General features: G+C 45.3%; 1 protein-coding gene across 5 annotated transcripts in view; it reads left to right on the top strand.

Moving 5' to 3' along the window:
* CFAP58 (cilia and flagella associated protein 58) overlaps nt 1–17,726 on the top strand; it is a 142,562-nt gene that overhangs the window by 57,886 nt on the left and 66,950 nt on the right. For all 5 annotated transcript variants that reach the window (XM_005303510.5, XM_042855210.2, XM_065552533.1 and 2 more), the window contains exons 3-9: nt 2,460–2,608; nt 5,369–5,525; nt 7,855–8,049; nt 10,358–10,495; nt 12,593–12,752; nt 14,407–14,489; nt 16,652–16,843. In XM_005303510.5, coding sequence (XP_005303567.2) covers nt 2,460–2,608; nt 5,369–5,525; nt 7,855–8,049; nt 10,358–10,495; nt 12,593–12,752; nt 14,407–14,489; nt 16,652–16,843 — 1,074 coding nt within the window. The remainder of the gene's footprint in view (nt 1–2,459; nt 2,609–5,368; nt 5,526–7,854; nt 8,050–10,357; nt 10,496–12,592; nt 12,753–14,406; nt 14,490–16,651; nt 16,844–17,726) is intronic.

Raw genomic sequence — 17,726 nt, 5'->3', positions numbered from 1 at the left:
GAAGCTCTCCCATCCCTGCAGGTAGTGTCTTCACTAAGCACTACTGCAACACTGAATGTGTAGACAAGCCCCCAGTCTTTAAAAATTTAAATTGGTGCAATCACTTTTGTTACTTAAACACCAATACGGTGAAGCAGTTACAGCTTATGAACTAGCTGCTTCAAAATTACCAGAAATCTTTTCCATAAATTTTCTGAACGACGGTTAGTACAAACATCAAGTATAGCTCAGTCTCTGGTGTTAATTATGCAATAAACTGCAATGCATTTTTAAATTACTAATTATAAGCTGATTATCTAAAAGATTATGACATGCTCTGTATTTTCTAAGTCCTATCTTTCCAATGAGTAATATGTGATTTTTTAAAAACAGAGGTTTCCATCTTCAGAAATTTCCTTTCTTTTAATCTTGAATGTAAAAGAAGCAACCTCCCATTCCTCCACCTGACTTTAGAAACAGATTACTACGATTAGGTAACATTAGGCTTGGTCTGGTTCCAGCTAAAGTAAATGGCAAAATCCCATTCAGGATGTCTCCTGTTTACATATTGCCCTAGGTCAGTGTGTATGCAAACTGAATTTTTGTCATAGAGAGCATAAGGATCTACAGGCCCAACCCTGTGACCTTTACTTTCAGGTGAGCAATCATTACTTACCTGAGTAGCCCCATTGACTTCTGTGAGAATACTCACCTGAGTAAAGTTGCAAGTTCAAATGAAGTTAATAAAAATATTCCCCATGACTTTAGTGGGAGTTGGACGGGAGCCCTGATATCGGGATCTACTACCGCAGACACTAATGTCTATACAGACTTGCATTGAAAGGTTTGGGGTCTAAATCTGAGACAAGGCTCCAAACTCCTAGTAAGTCTGGCATTTGAGTCTTAATTAGTACTTTTGGCTTGCCTTTCTTGTCTTCTCCCACAATACTGAGAGTTGGAGACAATTACCAGCCTTGACTGTTAACTTCCTTACTTCCATCTGTTTGTTACACAACCTTCATAAGATATTAAAGGGACACTCTTAACATGGAATCTAGTAAATTAAAAAAAAAAAGTTAAAAGCCGCTTCAGATACTGCAACTGTGCCTTAGTCATCTGGCAATTTTTGTGGTGTCACAACCACATTTTCCTATTACAAAAAGTTTTCCTCTCTCCAGACACCCCCCAGTTTTCCCTCCAAAAAAAAAAAAAAAACCAACAAAAAAAAACCACCCCACCTACAACCAAAGGAGGCTGACTAGGACTCCGATTCTGCAAAATATGTAAGCATCTGCCTAAATGTAAGCACAGAGTAGTTCCATTACAGCTCTAAGTATGCCTGTACCCCAATATAACGCTGTCCTCGGGAGCCAAAAAGTCTTACTGCGTTATAGGTGAAATCGCGTTATATCGAACTTGCTTTGATCCGCCGGAGTGCACAGCCCCGCCCCCCCCCCGGAGCACTGCTTTAGCGCGTTATATCCGAATTCGTGTTATATCGGGGTAGAGGTGTACTGCTTAAACTAAGACATGTGAAGTCAATAGGACTACATACGGGCTTAAAGTTAGGCACATGCTCAAGTGCTCTGCTGAAGCAGGGCTGCACTAACTCTACATGGGAAACAACTGAAGTGATTTTGTGGAAATAGTCTCTGTGACAGGTATTGGATGGCCTTGAGGGACCATGGAGAGGGAATACAGGTGAAGTTGCACTGAACTGTGACAGTCCCGTCAACAAATGCACAAAGTAAACTGGAAAAAAGTCTTTCCCCCCTACTCTAATCTCAGTTATAATGATTTTAGGTGTTACTTGTAACTAGAGTAGATGAAACATTTTAAGACAGATTTGTGATCTTTTTAATATCCCTTAAGACATGAAGTCTCAGGCTACGTCTTCACTACCCGCCTGAATCGGCGGGTAGAAATCGATCTCTCGGGGATCGAATTATCGCGTCTCGTCGGGCCGCGACAATGTATCCCCGAATCGACACTTGTACTCCACCAGTGCAGGTAGGCGTAAGCCCGTCGACAGGGGAGCCGCGGAGGTCGATTTGCCGCTGTCCTCACAGCGGGGTAAGTCGACTCGGATACGTCGAATTCAGCTACGCTACTCACGTAGCTGAATTTGCGTATCTTAAATCGACCCCACCCCCATAGTGAAAACGTAGCCTCAGAGTTGAGTGAGCTTTTGGCCATAAAACTCCCATTGGCTTCAGTGGGAGTCATGCAACCAAAATCTTACAACAAGACTTTGCAAATGTAAAGGCCAGTGTGTCTATTAGAGAAAATGGACCAGATCCTCAATTGAGTATAAATGGATAGCGCTTGACTGACCTAGTATAATATGCACTGACCACAGCGAATAGTCCACCAAAACCTGTATTATTAATTAACCAAGACAAAACATAACTAGTTTTCATTTTGTTGTTCATTCTGAATCCAATTTAATTTGTTAAACTGTTTTCCCGGGATTTCCCCAGGAGATTGAAAAGGCCTGGAAAATGGTGGATGCAGCCTATGACAAGGAGCAGAAAGCAAAGGAAACCATTCTCTCACTGAAAGAGGAAATTATGAACCTGACTAAATTAGTGGAGCAAGGATCTGGATTATCACTGGGTCAAGAGCACAAGTAAGTTATCTCCATGAAAGAGAGAGAGCCTGATCCAATGCCCATTGAATAGGGTTACCATATTTCAACAATCAAAAAAGAGGACACGGGGGGAGAAGCCCCACACTAGCCCCGCCCTCACCCTGCCCCCATCCACTCCCTCCCACTTCCTGCCCCCTGACTGCCCCCCTCAGAATCCTTAACACCCCCTGCTCCTTGTCCCCGACTGCCCCCTCCTGGGACCCCTGCCCCTAACTGCCCCCCAGGACCCCACCCCCCCTACCTAAGCCTCCCTGCTCCTTGTCCCCTGACTGCCCCCTCCTGAGACCCACCCGCCCTAACTGCCCCCCTAGGATCTTACCCCCTACCTGTCCCCTGACTGCCCCAACCCTTATCCATACCCCCGCCCCCAGACAGACCCCCAGGACTCCCACGCCCATCCAACCACGCCCTGTGCCCTGACTGCCCCCCCCAGGACCCCCAACCCATCTACCCCCCCTGCTCCTGTCCACTGACTGATCCGACCACTCTCCACACCCCTGCCCCCTGACAGGCCCCCCCAGAACCTCCAACCTATCTAACCCCCCCACTCCCTGTCCCTTGACTGCCCCCTCCAGAATCCCCCTGTCCCTTCTCCAACCCCCTGGCTCCCTTACCGTGCTGCTCCGCAGCACACTCCAGGGGGCATCTGAACACAGCCACAACTGGCTCAGAGGGTCTGGGGGTGGGGAGACTTCAGAAGACATTAATGGGCGGGACCCCCCAACGCCTCTAACCATCATCTGTCTGGGGCTTTGTTTTTTTAAATCTTCCCCAAAATCTATCCCCAAGCGCCCAGCACCAGGCTGGGCACAGCTACTGCTGCCAGGCGTCCTTTCCATCGGTCAAGTACCCCGCAGTCACCCTCCCCCTGCCCCCGCTCCGTTCCAGCGAGGGCATGACCAGCACCCCGCGAGGTAACGGACACCTGGGCTCCAGACAGGAGCTAAACTCTCTGTTTTCCCTGCTGCGGGGTGGTTCTCTCCCCCCTGCAAACGCAGGTTAGAACAGCCGTGCCCCGGCTCTCCCCAGGGAGCGGCACGCTGGGCAGCAGGGGAGGAGGAGGAGGAGGAGGAGGGAGGAGCTCTAGAGCTGCTGGAGGCTGCCGGAGGCCGCCTGGCCAGTGATTTGAAGCTGCTGGGGAGAGGAGGGGGGAAGGGGAGGAGAGGCTCTGGCTGCTAGAGCTCCACGCTAGTGGCTCAATCCAGCCGGCCGCCCTATCACCCGCGCCGTGCTCTGCGGGGGGGGGAAATGCTGGACATTTTAAGATATTTACAAATTCCCCCCCCCGGACGCTATTTTTAACCTAAAAAGCCGAACATGTCCGGGAGAATCCGGACAAATGGTAACCCTACCATTGAACTCAGTGGGGCTGGTTCTCCATTGCCCTGCACTTTGTGTAGTCACTTACACCAATGCAAGGTGAGTGTAAATCAAAATAGTAGTGTTTTACTTCCACTTTGCACTCACTTTTCACTGGTTCAAATGACGATGCAAAGTGCAGGACAACAGAAAATCAGGTCCATTGAGTTTAATGGGTGTTGGATCAGGCCCAGAGAGGCCAGATGAAAATGTAAGTTATCAGTTTTCCTAGGATCGGCCAGCCTGGCTTGTCTGATCTGTGTCTGATTTTGAGAGCCTGATCCTGCAAACGTTTGCACTCGTGATGGCAGCGTGGTCCAGTGGGGTGGCCAAACTTACTCACCCTCCAACTATCTTTAGAAGTTTGAGAGCCGGGGCGCATTTACCGGAGCTTGGGGCTTCAGCACTGCAGGGTGAGCCTGCTAGGGCTTGGGGCTTCAGCCCTGAGCTCCCACTCCCTGCTAGGCAGAAGCCCCTAGCCCTACTGTGCTGCCGCAGGAAAGAAGTTCCAAGTTCCCCCCACAGTCTGGTAGGTGGAGAATGGGGGCCGGTGGGGGCTCCATGGGCCTCACTTCAACTGTAAAAGAGTTGGCTCGCGAGCTGTGGTTTGGCGACTCCTGGACTAGAGACTGGAAGTTGGGAGACCTGGATTCTCTTCCCGGTTCTGCCACAGGCCCGCTGGATGATCTTGGGCCAGTTGCTTTTGTCGCTCTCTGTGTTCTCCCATCCATTACCTGTCTTGTATATTTATGCAGTAAACTTTTCAAGACAGGGATTGTCTCTTACTTTGCATTTATGCAGTGCCTAGCACCGTGAGGCTCTGATTTCAGTTGGGGCCTGTAGGTGCTGCCATAATACGAAGAGAGTTTGACTGCTAGCTCCTCAGATCAGGAAGTGTCATTTATTTATGACTTGTGCAGCAGCAAGACCTCATCAGTACAGCCACCCCAGCCAGATGGGTGGCAAAGAGAGTGGATGCAGCAGTGCGGGGAACCTGGAAAGTAGTGCAAAAATGAGGTGGCTGAAAGACTTTCCAAGGGGCACAGGGTGGAGAAGCTGGCATTTTTGTCTGTTACAACCCTTGTTTGGGGGAATTGGTGGGATTTTTAAACCCAAGAGGGCAGTGAAAATAAAGACAGTATTATTTATGGAGTGGTAGGTTAAATTTTGGGTCTATCTGCCTTGATCATGACTCTTTAATGAAAATAGTAGGTAGCTCATGTATTTGATTGGCAGCTGCAGTGGACTAATTCAAAATCTGTTCAAAATGAAAATAAGTGACTTTTAAACTCCCAACCATCACAAAACAGCTTGTTCTGGTATCAGAGAGAGCCCAAAGGAGACAGCGACATTGCTTGACTATTATTTCCTTTCTTCCAGTATCCGGGATTTGCTGAGGTTTAAGGAAGAAGTAACAAAGGAGCGAGACCAGCTCTTGTCAGAGGTTGTGAAGTTACGTGAAAATCTAATCCAAGCTACAGAGCAACAGCAAGAAACAGAGAGGGCAAAAAATGAGGCGGAACAAAGCATTGCTCAGGTCGGTGCAGCTCACCAGGTTGCAGTAGTCGTCTTTGTCCTGAACCATTACCCACCTTTGTAATTGATCGCCATTAACTACTGTGCTGCTACCGGTCATTTCACATCCCAGACCTTTTCAGGAGGCTCAGTGAGGAGTTCATCATCAGTGCTTTATATCCTTTGCCTTATTTCTCTGCTATTTTCTTTGCAAAGCAGTTTGTCAACTATTGACTCCTTCCAGAGTTGCCAAATCTCCTGCACTTGAAGGCGATATCTAAGTCATAGTTTCCTCTCGCTTTGAGGCTGTCCCCTCCTCCATTTGAAGCTTCCGTGTCTGCAGGAGGTTTCCTATCCTTGAGGGTTATCATACTGTGAATATGTTTCTCTTACTACAGAAGCCTGCTGGAGGTGTAGAAGGCTGAGAATATGTAAGGGGACATGTAAAGGGGGAGAGAGCAAGAGGCCAGGGGATAATGGGAGGCTCCCATATGCAGAAAGGAGAAATTCAATAGGGGAAGGAGAGGTGAAAGAAAATAATATGAGTGTGATTTGGAGGGGAGAAAGAGACAGCAGAAGGAAGAGGAGGCAAGAAGGAGAGACCTGAAATCAAGAGTGGAAAAACAAAGAGAGGTGGATATATCCTTCTAGCTAGCACCAGGGCTTCTTGTCAGGCACAAACAGTAAAGCAGGCCTGGGGTCATGCTCTGCACTGCCATGTGGGACACCTGGATTCCATATCAAGTCCTGGTTTCTCACTTCCTGAGCAGAGAGTAGATGATATCAAGCAGGGGAAAACATTTTCAGACATTTACTGGGGAAGACCTTCCCCAGCCCTTAGACTTACAAGTATGTTTTACTCTTCATGGAATCAGATCACATTGTTTCTCTGCTCTCACCATAGTCACAGTCCACTTTCTGCAACCTGCCCTGGGGCCCTTCAGTGGGATCATCCAAAGGAAGTGGGTCCCGGAAGCCCATCACTTCTGGCAACCTTTTATCTAGACTCTAGCAAGTCCAAATCATGTGTTCCTGGGCCACGCATTACCTCTGAGGCACAGAGCCATGAAATCTGAAATTAGAGTAGCCCTGGCTCAACAAGTAGACCATTGGATCTGCTAGGTCGCATGATGAGATCTTCATGGGATGGCAGTGGTCATTGGGAAGAGGAGCTGTTGTCTACTGTTGTCTACCTTAAGCAGGGAGAGAACCCAGGTCTGTGAAGGCTATTAGGAGGGAGTGGTCTGTGAGCTTATCGAAGGGAGGGAAACATTGGAGGACTAGGGACGGGCCACAGAAAGGGAGGGGAGAATCAGTGGAAGGAACCTTAAAAAGCTGGGATGCTTAACAGAACCAGAGAGCCAAACTTTTTGCTCATTGGTCGTCATCACTGATAGGTTGTGTGCCGTGGAGCGTGCTTTGGCCCTTCCAGAAACTGAGCTACAGCCCTGAGACAGAGGGCTCCATCCTTAGGTCGTGGTTGGCACAGCTGAAGGGGCAGGCAGTGGTGGCCTTGGCTTAGGTGGAGCTGCACAGGACTGTTCTATTCTGTGCTGGTCAGAATGGTCCATGGTGGACCAGCCCTCCTGACTCTTCCCTGTCCCCTGCTGGCTCTGAGGGGTGCTGGGCCAGGGAGGCGGAAGATAGTTGACACCATTATAGTCTGTTAAGTGAGGGGCTTTTCCTTTTAAAAGATTCTATAGAGAGGCAGGGAGTAAGCGCAGATGTTGCAACGAATGTTGCCTTGGTGATCTGGCTTCCCCCTCCTTCTTTACTGTTTACTTGTGTGTAATAAATGTTTATAAAAATGGCTTGTTTGGTGAGGTACAATAAGTAAAACCATTGCCCTGGCAACATAGCTTGGAGCCCAAGTTAGTGTTGTGACTGTAAACCAAGGATCAGCTGGGGTAACTTACAAATGAAAACATCCGAAGAGCCCCATTGGATCCCTACTGGAATGTTCTTGCTGTTAGTCCTCAGGGTCAAAACCCTGGCGTTTGGGTGGCAGGTACTCCCAGCTGCTGTGGGTATCCTCTGCTCTGTTGAATCCATCAGAGCCTTCTGGCTGGATTCTTTTAGGGTATGGTGATTGATGACTAAGAAATCCTTGTAATTAATAATTTGAGCCCATCATCTGGGGTTCCAAAAACATAGCTCTCCTAAGAGGGGAGCCTGTTTACCTCTGAGCAGTTCTTCCATATTCCATCCAGGGGAAGGCAGTATTAAACAAAAGCCACTGGGTCTCAAAGGTAAGCACAATAAGAATAAAGGGAAACTGTACTTGATTTGTTTGAATAAAAGACAGGCAAGGCCCTAACTTCTTTCTTTCCTCTGTCACTGTGTGACGGCAGTTCCAGCAGGAAATCCAGATGCGTCAGAATGAGGCATCCCGGGAGTCTCGAAAGAAGGACAAACTGGAGAAGGAGCTTAAACACATTCAAGTGGAAATGGACAACAAGCAGAGTGAAATAAAGGCACTGCAGCAGCATGTGCTGAAGAACAAAGAGGAGCTCCTAAAACTGGAACAGCAGCTCAAGGAACAGAAGGTACAGTAGGTGATTCTGTTATCTCCAACACAAACTGGTAATAGTATCAGGGTCAGATGTCAGACACAGAGGAAATTAGATTGCTCTTTTAGCATTTTCATAATAGAAGGAGGGATGGAGAAGACCCATTAGATCATCAAGATGATTTCTCTGTCACTGGAGGGGCTATATCATACTAAACAGAAGCCCCCATTGAAATCAACAAGGAGTAGTGCCTAAAGATTTGTGGCAAGAAATGGCCTGAGGATCATTATGTATGGTAAAAGGAGACTTTCTATACTCTGGCCAGAATGCAGATATGTTCTGCTTCAATCATGTTAGTATGTTAGGCTGATATTTACATTGGAACCTAAAGGATTTAGGTGCCCAAATGCAAATGAAATTCACTGGAATGAGAGTGCCTAAATCCCTTAGGCTGCGTTGAAAATATCAGTCTTGATGTTTAAATCCTAATTAAAATAGTAATGCATGACAGTCCAGTATTATCCTTTTCTTATGGACAAGTTATTTTTTTCACTCTTAAAGGCGTTTGGTTTTCCACCTGGTTGATGACGATTTTTAGGACTCTTCTTGCAAAGACCACAGTGACTGGGACCAAATATCCCAAAGCTGGTGTGATTTAGTGGTCAGAGCAGCAGACTGGCAGTCTGGACTCAGATTATATTCCCAGTTCTGCAAAAGATTTGCTGTGTTGTGTTGGGAAACCTCTGTGCTTTGGTTTCCCCATCGGAAAACTGGGAAAAATTACACTTACCTACGGCTCAAATTTACTGTGAAGTTTAGCTAATGAATGTTTGTATAAACATTATAAAAGTCTCTAGAGAAGTGTGAAGTATTATCTTAAGTCTTTTTTAACCAAGTACTGTTTTCAAACTGGTTTTCTGGCAAAGTCCTAAAGCAGTGTTTTGCTACTAGTTTGTATCGTTCATCTATTTCCCATGACTCTGAGAAGCGCCCACAGAAGCAATTTCAGTAAATAGCATAAGAGATCTAATAATTATAAAGCAATGTTTCCTCAAGGGAAAGTTTTGGAGGAGTTGTGTGTGTCTTATAAATTTATGGTTCTATCGTCCCCTCAGGTCTAAGAGTCAGTGTGGGTAGAAGCCTTTGTCAATGTTTTTGTTAATTCAGTATAAAGTCTAAATAAAACACAATTCACATGAATAGTTGAAGGGAAAACTCGATTATTTCTCAGAACAGGATAGGGTCTGGCGCAGCCCTGGAGAACAGTTCCAGGATCCACCAAACCCAGTCCAAGGTTTATTAGCTCGGATATCCCCAAGAGGCCCTTATTACACACAGCAACTGCAACATGCTCTGTCATACCCTTCTCTAATGCTTTCTCATCACTTCCATACTCTGTCCATGGCTTCTTAGCCCAGGATTTAGGGAGAGCAGGGGGTTGGACTAGATGACCTCCTGAGGTCTCTTCCAACCCTAATCTTCTGTGATTCTGTGACCCTGTGTCAGAGAACCACAGCAGCTCCAATAAAGAATCCCTTTCATAGTCATTACAACTGAGTTCTGGCTCTTCTATGCTGCAGAAGCCACTATGCTCACCTCCCATATCTCTCTGTGCTCCCAGCACGCAATGGGGGGTGGGAAATTCTCCACACACCCTTTTTTTTAAACAGCACGGTACATATTGATCTGCCACACATAGATGCTTGAACCGAAAAATATGATGATAGTTCTTTCCTCACTTATAAAGTAATGTCTGCCAGGGGAAGTCCCATCAAGCAGAAGAAAAGTCTGGCAGCTCCAATATCGAAATATATATTCTCCGTATAAACCATGAAACTGCTGTTCTGGGCTTTTGATTGAAGACAGATTAAAGGGGAAAAATAGCTGTGCCCTGATGTCAGCAAACTGCGCACTCCAGGAAGTGTTATAGGCATATTAATGTAGGATTTGCTTGCTAAAATAGAGCTCCCCTGCCCCTCAGATGATTAAAATTATTTGAATCTCATACTCATTTGCAATGATTGTAGCGAGTTGCTGGGTATGTGATGCCTGCCAAATGGCAAAGAGGCATTAAAATATTTATCCACCACCTGTGAGGGAGACTTGCAAAGCTCCCAGAGAAAATGATGCTGGCTACGTGGTCATTTTTCCCAGCCGTTGAACATTTATCATATTTCTGGGCACATTCATAATTTCATCAGGGATAAAGAACAATTTCTATCAAGAGAAAAATCTTCAGTAGCTCTGATCCCCCAGGGCGATTCAAGGTGCTGCCAGTCTGTCTATGTAGATACATTAGAATTAGATTGAAAAGAATTATCTGGATTGTTTCATAATCTAACAGATCCTGAATGAAAGAGCTGCCAAAGAACTTGAGCAATTTCAGACGAGAAACTCTAAACTCCAGCAAGAGAACGAGCAGCACAGCATGGCCTTTGAACAAATAACACAGGAGAACCAGCAGAAAACAGTGGAGCTGAAAGTAAGTCCCAGCTCATATTTGCATGACATCAGACATATCCCTCTGCTGTCGGGAATTTGATGCTGGTGATTCAGTAGATGACATTCTTCCCTCTGAGTCAGTACTATACCAGCATCCCAGTCTAGTACCAGATCATACTGTGCTGTTTCAGATGAGACATAAAATGGAGGTCCTGATTACTTGTGATCATTAAGGACCTCATGATATTTTTCACAAAGGCAAAGGCTTTTTTTAGATTGTAAGCCCTTTGGGGGAGAGGCTGTGCCTGCCTTTATGTTCGTATAGTGATTAGCATATTGTGAGTGCTGCTGGAAGCCAATAATATATAGGAATAATAACCGTCCCAGCCAACTTCCAGTGTAGGTAACTACATCCTGCCTTCTTAAATTTCCTCTTTGGCATCAATTGGGGAAGTTAAATACAAATCAGTATGGTGTTGTTTGCTTGCTGACCTAAACCGTTATCTTGTGTTGCTGTGCACTGTTAAAAAGCTGTTTTGCACCACTCCAGAGGTAGCTGCATTTCATCAGTGGGTAAAGTGACTGCTACATACGGTTTTTAAAGCATTTCAAGAGCTTTTGGGAATGAAAGGCACTGTAGATATTATTACTATATGTCTGCTGAATCTGACCTCCCCCAGCCAAGAGCATGGCTGCAGTTACAACACTGGCTATATTAGAAAACAGGACAGAAAAGGAATAGGTGATCAAACTTTAGTAAAGTACAACTCATTCAGCTAATTAAAAGAGGTCAGTTGCTGATAAGAAGCTTTCTTGCAGTGGGCACTATTGGTTAAACAATGAAAACAAACGACAACAGACATGTTAGAAGATCTGTCCAGAGCTACTGTAACATAAAGATCCTGTTCTGGAACCCCGGTGAGATTTCACGGTAGGAGTTTGTTTTTCTGTTGTATTGCTGCGCAGACTGGAAGGGCACTTTTATTACCTATTGAAAAAACAGATTACTCTGCCCGGTTAGCCAGCATAATTGTTATTCCCAGCAGTATCATCTTTGCATAAAATGTAACAAACAATGTGTTCAAATGGGAACTGAGTACAAGATTCAAGGTGGGTGCAAAGGCAGATAGTAGCCGTGTAAGGGCCTGATCCTCACTTCAGTGGAAGTTGGAGCTCAACACTTCATCAGATTATGAGCACAGATTTCTGAAAATTCATTGTTAAGGTGCTGTCCAGTTATTATTTATTTGTATTGCGGTAGCTTGTGGGTGCCCTAGTCATGGGCCATGACCCCATTATGGTAGGTGCTGTAGGTGGGGCCTGATCCTGCAGTGTGTAGACACCTCTGGCATTGTACTAAGCACCTCTAGCACCGAGTGATGGAAATGTTTGCAAATTTCTTGAAGTGTGCCCAAGTCCTGCTGACAGTTCCTCACAGGAGGTATTTGCATCTCACAGGATTAGGTCCCTAGCAGTGACTGATTCTATGAATGGGGCAGTGCACACTGTGATGTGGAAGGCTTAAAATGTGATGGCGTTGCTGCAACTGCAGGGCAATTGTATATTTGTTTCTTAGTAGGTGTGGGGATTATTTCTGATGTATTGATTGGCTGCAGTCACCAGTGCAGTGATCACTACTGGCAACATTTTAGTGCAGTGTCTTGGATCAATAGTTTCATGTCCTGATTCCATAACGTGATGTGGACTCAAAGATTTGGTTTTTAAAGCTGTAGATTAAGAGTTTCCTGCTTTTAGGGATGTAGAATCAGATCAGACCATCAGTCACCAGTAGCTGATGTTTCACTGAAAGGCAAGGCTACTCAGACCTAATCCATTGAACCAGTTGTGCAGTGCTGTGCATGGACTGCAGCTGGGAATTCTTTATTGATCTCTCTTATGCCCTGAAGCATGAGATTTGATTACCTTTCTCCTTGCCTCAGCTGGCTTTGTTTAAATTATTTTAATAGTGGTGCCATTCTCCAGTCTTTTTCTAAATCCAGCCACAGCATTTATCTTAGTGGCCTCCTGTGCCACGGAGTCCTGTAAAGAAACTATATGCTAAGCAAAGAAGCATTTCCTTTTGCTGATTCTAAATGGATTGTCCTTCTCACCCGCTCTCCCTTCTGTTTCTACACAGATGAGGGAGGACGAGGTGACTCAGATGCGTCATGAAATTTCAAAACTCTCCAAGGTAAGAGAAGTTATCCAGAGAAAACTGCGTGTTGCAGAGGAACAAAAAGTTGAAGCAGAATACCAGAGGGATACCCTAAAAAACCAAATCTCTGGACTAGAGAGAGGTAGGAATCAAAGCACTGTTGTGTTGCCACTGTTGTGTTGTGTTGGCACTGTTGTGTTGTTTGTTATAATGTTCATTTGGTGTATGCTCCAAGTCAAGCTCATGCCTCTTCGGTGCCCCGTATGGGACCATATGAAAGGGACCTGCATAGCACTATGGCTGTAATGCCCTTACATATGTCTCCTAGGTCTTTGGAATTTTCACACAGTGCAGCATGTGCTGGGTGAAAATATAAAGGGCCTGATCTGCAGCCCCTTTGTGAGGCAGGTGTAACCCTTCCCACCCCAGGAAATACCCTCACGGTGTGTGTCTCTGTGCCAGTCTGTATTGCCGGTGCACCAGCCCCTGATGCAGAGGGATGATTGGAAGAAGGCACAAGCAGGGCATTCTTGTGCCCCTACAATGATACCAGTACAGAGATGACTCTAGCACAATGTACTAATAGATTGAATTATAGCGAAGTGCTGAAATATAAAGCCCCATTCTGCTATATACCTAGTGTGGACATGTTGCCTCAGTAAAAGCTTCCCTGTGCGCTGCCTAGTCTGTAGGTTGTATACTGAAGTGACTGCACATATGGGACATGAAGTATTTTATATGACTTTATGTATGGGATGTGCTGTCTTTCATATTCATATCTCCATAACTGGAAAAGGTAAGGGTCTCTCTCGAAGAGAACAGCCATTCTGCTGTTGCTTCATCAGATCGGGCCTCATGCTGGGGTGAAAGGGAAGACACAGGAAATGCAGCTCTGTCTTTGAATGGGTGAGAAAGGCAACAGATAACACACCTCCAGGCAACTTTGATTGTTCTCACGCATTCCAGTGCATTGTGTTGCCTGCAGCTCAGCCTTCCCGATATCAGCATATCAGTTTCTCCTTCAGACGCATATTTCCTCTTACTTATTTTGTTAGTGATTTATTCTTCTGTGTATTTGGATGAAGGGCCAAATCTAGATTGCCTTAAATGGGAGCAGCTCCAGTGAAGCCAATGGAGTTATGCCCTTTTATGCCAGGCCTGGATTTGACCAAAAGGGATTAAAACAACTCTATAAATCTAAATCCAATATGTTCAAAAGGAACTAGTGATTTCAAGAGACTCACCATTTGGATGCCAAGCTTGAGATGTCTTTAAATGACCTGATTTTCAGAGTGCACAGCATTTTCTGAAAATCCAGCTCCTTCACGGTGTCTCAAGTTAAAATCAGAGGCATCCAAAATCACTCGTCCCTTTTGAAAATCTTGGCCTAATGCTCCGCTAGTGCCTAAATATGGATTAAGAAGAACAGGAGTACTTGTGGCACCTTAGAGACTAACAAATTTATTAGAGCATAAGCTTTCGTGGACTACAGCCCACTTCTTCGGATGATGTAGTCCACGAAAGCTTATGCTCTAATAAATTTGTTAGTCTCTAAGGTGCCACAAGTACTCCTGTTCTTCTTTTTGCGGATACAGACTAACACGGCTGCTACTCTGAAATCTGTAAATATGGATTAATTTCCCTAAATTTAGGCACCTGAATTTGCAAATCGAGGTCATAAATTATATCTCCATTTATATAATATTAATAAAGCTTTTTAAAAAGTTCACAGACCTTTGTTTTTTCCAGCTATGCAATTTGAACCCAGAGTTTAATAATCTTTTTCTTGCTTTTAGAGTTGGAGATTGCTAAAAGACAGGTAGAAATTGATAAGAAAGCCATAGATGAGCTGGTGAGAGAAAGGGACATATTAAACAAGGTGAGCTTGCTTTGCTAACACTGGTAAACAAATATCTTGCCTTGAATATGAGATGTCTGTAGCTTAAACCATGCTCTCCCACTTTCTGTGAATTGAAACAACATTATACCTGTGAACACAAAAGGGACTTCTCAGTATTAGCATATAAAACAGCAGGGGCCTGTAAGTGTTATGTGCATTTGCCTTTATTGCAAACGTGTTATTTGATATTCTAAGCAGTTGATTACTCCTCTGCTTGTAGTATCTACAACATATTGAGTTTAATGTTAATCTAGTCAAATTAGGGCTGTGCTAATAAAAAACACACCATCTGTCTGCATCACAGCCTTGTCTGTTTTTAACCCTGATCTCTCCTGCCACCATTTAGATTCATTTCTCATGCTGACCATTTTTCATGTGTCCAGGGTTCTTATACCAGGCAATAATATCTTGTGCTTATTGGTATTTCCGAAACTGAGTTTGGTAGATTTGACTCTATAATGTGATTCTTTAAGTTCCTCACTTGGTTGAGAATCAAACATTGTTCTGCATCCTGAATGAGTCTATTACGGGGTCACCTTTTGAAGAAGGTGAAAAACGGATTCTTTAGTTTTGAAGGATTTTTTAAAGCGAGGTTAGAAAAGTAACTTGATTAAACTGAGATATTGGTGTCCTGTTTATTCTCCTTCTGTGACTTGTAGGCCAACCTTGCTCAGTTTACAAGTTCAACCTAGTTACTAGAAAATGAGACTGGAAGGTGTTCCCCACTGCCTTCATTATCCCCCCCTCCTGAACAACCCTCTCCATTCCTTCTGTAATGCAAACATCAGTATCCCAACTTCCAATTCAAAAATACGGCCTCATTCTAGGGCTCTCTAGCAGGACTGGGAGCTCACGGGTCCTGCAGTACCTGCTGCTATAATAGTGGGAGCGGGTAAAATGTACTTCGTTGAGGCCAATACTGTGTGGGCAAAAAACCCCAAACTGCAGTAATTTGCGGGAAAAAACTAAATCTCTGGTCAGTTTATCATAAATAGAATTCCCGCAATGTAAAGCAAGTTTTTTTAAAAAAAATAAAGGTTTTAATACTTAAATGTAAGTGAGGAATAGAAAGAAATTTAGTGTCTATTATAACAGGAGTTAAAGTATTTTTTACATGGTTTAAGCGAGATTTGGTTTATTCTTTGAGTGGTAAAAATTGTGTCCGAATTCCCTTTATGTATATTATATATTAACTGAGGGTTGGTTTTTTTGCTTTTTGTTTTGTTATTTTTTAAGTAGCACGGGGAATCTGTCTCTTGCGGCATTTGTGGGATCTAAGTTTTGGGTGGGAGCGGGATAAAGATGCAAGAAACAACGCGGGAGTGGGTGGGAGTGGGTATTGCAGGGTGGGATGGGAGCAGGATTAAAAAATAGTCTAATACAGGGCTCTGCCTCATTCTTTAGTGCAGTGGTCTCCAAACTGTGGGGTGTGCCCTCCCTAGGGGCATGCAGAGGAACTTTCAGGGCGGGGTGCAGTGGAGTCTGGGCCAACCCCCAGCTCAGGCCCCAGCTCCACTTCTGACCCCAGCCCCAGCCCTCGCCCCTGCCCTGACCCTGACCTGAGCCCATGGCTCCCGGTCACATCTCCGCTACTGACCACGGCCCCAGCTGTCAGCACCCACTGCATCCTAGCTGTGGCTCCGCTCCAGCTCCTGGCTGTGGCCCAGCCCCACCCCCAACCTCAGCCCACGCCTCCCACCATGGCCCAGCCGCAGCTCCGCTCCCGGCCTTGGCCTTCAGCCTTATCCCAGCTCCTGGCTTCGGCCCCACTCCTGGCCTCAACAGTGGCTCCATTCCCAGCCGCGGCCCCAACCACAGCCCCTGCTCCGGCCTTGGTCCCTGGCCCCGACCATGGTCCTGTTCCTGGCCCTGGCTTCCGGGGGGGCACGGAGAGATTATATTATGGGTGAGGGTGGGCATGCCATAAAAAGTTGGGGGACCACTGCTTTAGACTCATGGAGACATTCTCATGGTCATATTTGGAGACTGAGTGTCTTTAATTTAGCGAATCTGATAAGGTGTAATGACTCTAGGGCATCCCTAACCCATTCAGACAGAAGCTAGTGTTTAACATAGCATGTACAGTGCAGCATTCTGAGTGACAGACATGGATGGTAATTGTTTCGGGATTCTTTTTGCAGAACTTGCTTAAGGCTGCCAGTGTCACTCAAAAGCAGCTGAACCTGGTGAAGCTCCATGAACAGTCCAAGAGGAACTTGGAAGAAGAAATTCAGAACTATAAGGATGAGGCTCAGAAGCAGAGGAAGATCATCTACCAGCTGGAAAAAGAGAGAGACCGTTATATCAATGAAGCTAGTGAACTCACCCAGAAGGTATGAGATGATTTGTGTACACACAAGATTCATCCATCTCTCTCTCTCTGCCTCTCAAAATTGGAGGGAGAGCAGATTCCGTTCCTGACATTTTAGATTTAGCTGATAGGTAGGATTGATCAATGGTCTGCAGAGAGTTTACAAACGTTTTAATAAAGCTGGTGGGTTTTAGACAGATCATTACACACAGGACTGTCTTGTACATTTGTACACCGTTCTAGGCTAGCATATATTTTTTTCTCCCCTATCGTCCATGTGTTTAAAAATAATTTTGGCCATGTCCATCCTCTGCCACATTTTCCTGACATTTTAACCAACTTCTCTTTGGCTCTGCTGCCTTGGTATTGCCCCAGATGGTGATCTTTACAAACTGATTATAGATTTATAGATTCCAAGGCGAGAAGGGACCACTGTTATCATTTAGTCCGATCTCCTATATAACAACAGACCAGAGAACTTCTCCAAAATAATTCCTAGAGCAGATATTTAGGAAAACATCCAATCTAATTTAAAACTTGTCAGTGATGGAGAATCCACCTTGACCCTTGGTAAATTGTTTCAGTGATTAATTACTTCCAGGTTACTATCTTCAGGGGCCTAGGTTCAAATCAAAGTTGCTCCTTCATCAAGACCTTCCTTTTTCCTGCTTAAGTCACTTCTCTTTCTGAGTGTATGAAGACACATTACTGTGTTTCTGCTCTGTCTGGGAGGTCCAGTGAATGTGTCCATAGTGATTCTCAAGGCCAGGTATGCAAGGTTGCAGTGATATGCCAGGCAAGGCCACTGGGATCTGTGGGTATGTCTACCAGGGCCAGCTCCAGGCACCAGCCTACCAAGCATGTGCTTGGGGTGGCACCTGGAGGGGGGTGGCGCTCAGGGTTTT

This window comes from Chrysemys picta, chromosome 7, assembly GCF_011386835.1.
Source record: "Chrysemys picta bellii isolate R12L10 chromosome 7, ASM1138683v2, whole genome shotgun sequence".
Classification (NCBI taxonomy): domain Eukaryota; kingdom Metazoa; phylum Chordata; order Testudines; family Emydidae; genus Chrysemys; species Chrysemys picta.
This window is presented reverse-complemented; position numbering and strand designations above follow the sequence as displayed.